General features: G+C 51.8%; 4 protein-coding genes across 4 annotated transcripts in view; 2 read left to right on the top strand and 2 right to left on the bottom strand.

Moving 5' to 3' along the window:
- PPTG_18194 (hypothetical protein) overlaps positions 1–2 on the bottom strand; it is a 1,900-nt gene extending 1,898 nt beyond the window's left edge. Inside the window, exon 1 of the mRNA XM_008916309.1 lies at positions 1–2. This exon is cut by the window's left edge and continues 1,423 nt beyond it. The gene's annotated coding sequence lies outside the window, so the exon portion shown is untranslated.
- A 36-nt stretch (positions 3–38) lies between these two features.
- PPTG_18193 (hypothetical protein) lies at positions 39–697 on the top strand. Its single transcript, XM_008916308.1, has 2 exons — positions 39–194; positions 266–697. Exons 1-2 carry the CDS (start codon positions 54–56, stop codon positions 563–565), a joined length of 441 nt encoding a protein of 146 aa, XP_008914556.1. The 5' UTR covers positions 39–53; the 3' UTR covers positions 566–697.
- PPTG_18192 (hypothetical protein) lies at positions 655–2,150 on the bottom strand. Its single transcript, XM_008916307.1, has one exon. It carries the CDS (start codon positions 1,906–1,908, stop codon positions 820–822), a length of 1,089 nt encoding a protein of 362 aa, XP_008914555.1. The 5' UTR covers positions 1,909–2,150; the 3' UTR covers positions 655–819.
- Positions 2,151–2,368: 218 nt separating this feature from the next.
- The window catches only part of PPTG_18191 (hypothetical protein), a gene marked incomplete at its 5' end in the record, with an annotated part of 2,133 nt that continues 1,975 nt past the window's right edge, over positions 2,369–2,526 (top strand). Inside the window, one exon of the mRNA XM_008916306.1 lies at positions 2,369–2,422. Within this exon, the coding sequence (XP_008914554.1) occupies positions 2,369–2,422 (54 nt within the window). The remainder of the gene's footprint in view (positions 2,423–2,526) is intronic.

Genomic DNA, 2,526 nt, shown 5'->3' with positions numbered 1-2,526 from the left:
GCGGAGGTCGTGTGCCTTGGGAAGGCGCTGTGGGGCGCACGTCGTCTCTCTCCATGTGCTCTTCACCTGCATCATCCTACCGCATGACGATGGATTTGGATGCAAGATACTCGGGCAAGAACTCGATGATGGTGCCGATGGAGCCGTGGTCTTGTCCTTCCTGCACATTTGTCAATCGGCCATTATCCATGCAGGTAAGACGCGTTATGATTTTTGTTGCGATGGTTCTTCAAAGTACTTATTATTTTTTGTTGGGTTTTGTTAGTGTGAAATGTGCCGGAATATCTACTTCCCTGATGATAATGATGATATTGAAGACGCTGGAGACGAAGAAGATGACGCTCTTAGTAGTGGAGCACGAAGACGGGCATTGACTACTGGTGTGAGACCTCCTCCAGCCCCCCAAGGTTCTCGGAGACGAACTCTAGAAGCACTACCGTCACCCAGTCCGTCATTCGTGTCATCGACGTCAGCACAGCGACCCGTTCACTCTGAGCGATCAGTAGGAGTGGCGACGGTAACTACAGCGGCGACGTCAGTATCTTCGCGGATGTCATCACCATAGGTCATAGGAAAAAAAAAGAGTCAAGTCTTGCAAGTTTTTGAGTAGATCCACGATCACCACCAAGCGACTACAAAGAAGTAAACAAGTTTGGATGAGAGCCAATGCGTTCAAGGTAATACTGTCTTTCAAGGTGGACTTGACACATCTTTACGCATCACGAGTCTTTCATTGCAAGACAACCAGATATAATAGCATTAGGACAAAAAGCTACGAGCTGAGACTATGTACGATGAGGAATAGAGCTAAACACTAGATCACTTTCTCCGCATGAGGAAAAAGTAGCTGCCGTTAAATAGTACCCACGCACCCACAACGTAGGCATATGAAGGAGTCAGTTCGGTGGTCGTGGCGGTCGAAGACGCGTGCGGGCCGACGCCACTGCTGGTGAAGCCAGCGGCGTCGCTCGAGTTGAAGTCGCTGCCAGACAAAAAGTCGTCCCCGACGCTGCTTGAGTTGCTCGAACTGCTCGAACCGCTTGGGTTGCTGGAAGAGCTGCCAGAGTTGCTTGACCTGGCGCTACCTGTGATACCGCTGGAGCTTCCAGGCGGCACTACTGCGGCGCTGAGCTGCGGGTTGTCACCCGAGCCCATCAAACTGAAATCCTCCAGCACTCTTGCAGCCACAGCAGGCGAATCCACCTCGTTTAGGACAGTCTGCTTGCCATTCTGCAAGTTGAAAAGCTGGTTCAGCTCGTACATTTCGCGAAACAAGCTCGCATTTGGGGCTACAACTGTCCCAGTCGCTCCTGTTGCGACCAAATCCTCTCGAATCCGCAGCAGTGTCTCCGCCAACGAGCGAAAACTCATCTGGGACTGTCGATATCTACATTCAGGGAGCCACGTCGACTCGACCGCTTGACTGAGCCATGCAGTACACGCTTCTGCTCTACATAACCCTGTCGTCTGCTCCTCGGACGGAGCCACAATAGCGTCTGAAGGCTGCAGAAGCTCCTTCACGTCGTAACCATCTGCTTCCCGTTTGCAAGAGCTAATTAAGCCGTCGTCAAAGAGCTCGCTGTCAACTCGGGAATTGATGTATTCTGAACATTCCTGTACGCCGCCAAACTGCGCAATGGCGCTCTCCACGTCGCACGGTTGGGTCCACAATGACAGTATGTGCGAACCAGCGAAGTACGACGCCTCTGAGGCCTGTTGCGGCTGATAAATGATAGGTTCTTGGGCGTAAGTGCAGGTCGGAAAGATGGTCATTACGACAGCGAATAACATCGCAGCTAGGAGGAACTGGGCACTGCAACCACGAAATCGTCGTCTGCAGTTGACTATCCTGCTATTTATCCAGAGTTTGGGCCTTGTCACGGCATTCTGACGCCGAGAAATCGCCATTATTCCGGCGTTCGAAAGCCGGGACTGGAACGGTCGCTAGAATCGCGATATCTCGGTCAATACGGGGACCTGCCACGCCAGAGAGGGATCAAAATGACTGCAAGAGGGATTCCTAGCGACGGGTGTGTATCGGCGGCCGGCGCGTTCAGCTGGTCGTCCAGGAGAAGGCTGAAGAGAGCACGCTATGAAGAAGCAGGTGATGACGGCCTGTCTGGTCTTCGTCTGGTCGTCCTTTTCGCACTCGTACTTAGAATGGAACACCCAACCGCGTATGCTGAAAGAGAGGTCAAACCTGTATAAACGCATGCTATTTATGCAATGTGGCTGGGTGGGTATGCCAAGTGGGTGAAATTTAAAAAGCACAGTCAGTTGCAGTGGTCATTTGATGCAGCAATGATTTGCGGTTTAGTCGAAAGGTTCTTTTATCCGGCAGCTCGCATCGGCAACAACGGCAACGCTGATGGCCCGTGACAGCACACTGCCCACGCTTGATAACGCGAGGTTATTAGCGATGGTAATGAACTACCGATACATGGCAATTGGCATTGACCTGTCAATTTGAATCAAGCTACCTCGAGTCATCTTCGAATCTGTAGTGCTGTCCCTCCAAACCCACAA

This window comes from Phytophthora parasitica (genome assembly GCF_000247585.1).
Source record: "Phytophthora parasitica INRA-310 unplaced genomic scaffold supercont2.81, whole genome shotgun sequence".
NCBI classification, from domain to species: domain Eukaryota; phylum Oomycota; class Peronosporomycetes; order Peronosporales; family Peronosporaceae; genus Phytophthora; species Phytophthora nicotianae.
The sequence above is the reverse complement of the archived record's forward strand: the minus strand, read 5'-3'. Positions and strand labels throughout refer to the sequence as shown.

Excerpts from the sequence above, each read along its gene's own strand:
- PPTG_18193 (XM_008916308.1), top strand. The coding sequence starts at position 54 with ATGTGCTCTTCACCTGCATCATCCTACCGCATGACGATGGATTTGGAT. Across the intron at positions 195-265 it reads ATCGGCCATTATCCATGCAG|TGTGAAATGTGCCGGAATAT; the intron begins GTAAGACGCGTT and ends GGGTTTTGTTAG.
- PPTG_18192 (XM_008916307.1), bottom strand. The coding sequence starts at position 1,908 with ATGGCGATTTCTCGGCGTCAGAATGCCGTGACAAGGCCCAAACTCTGG.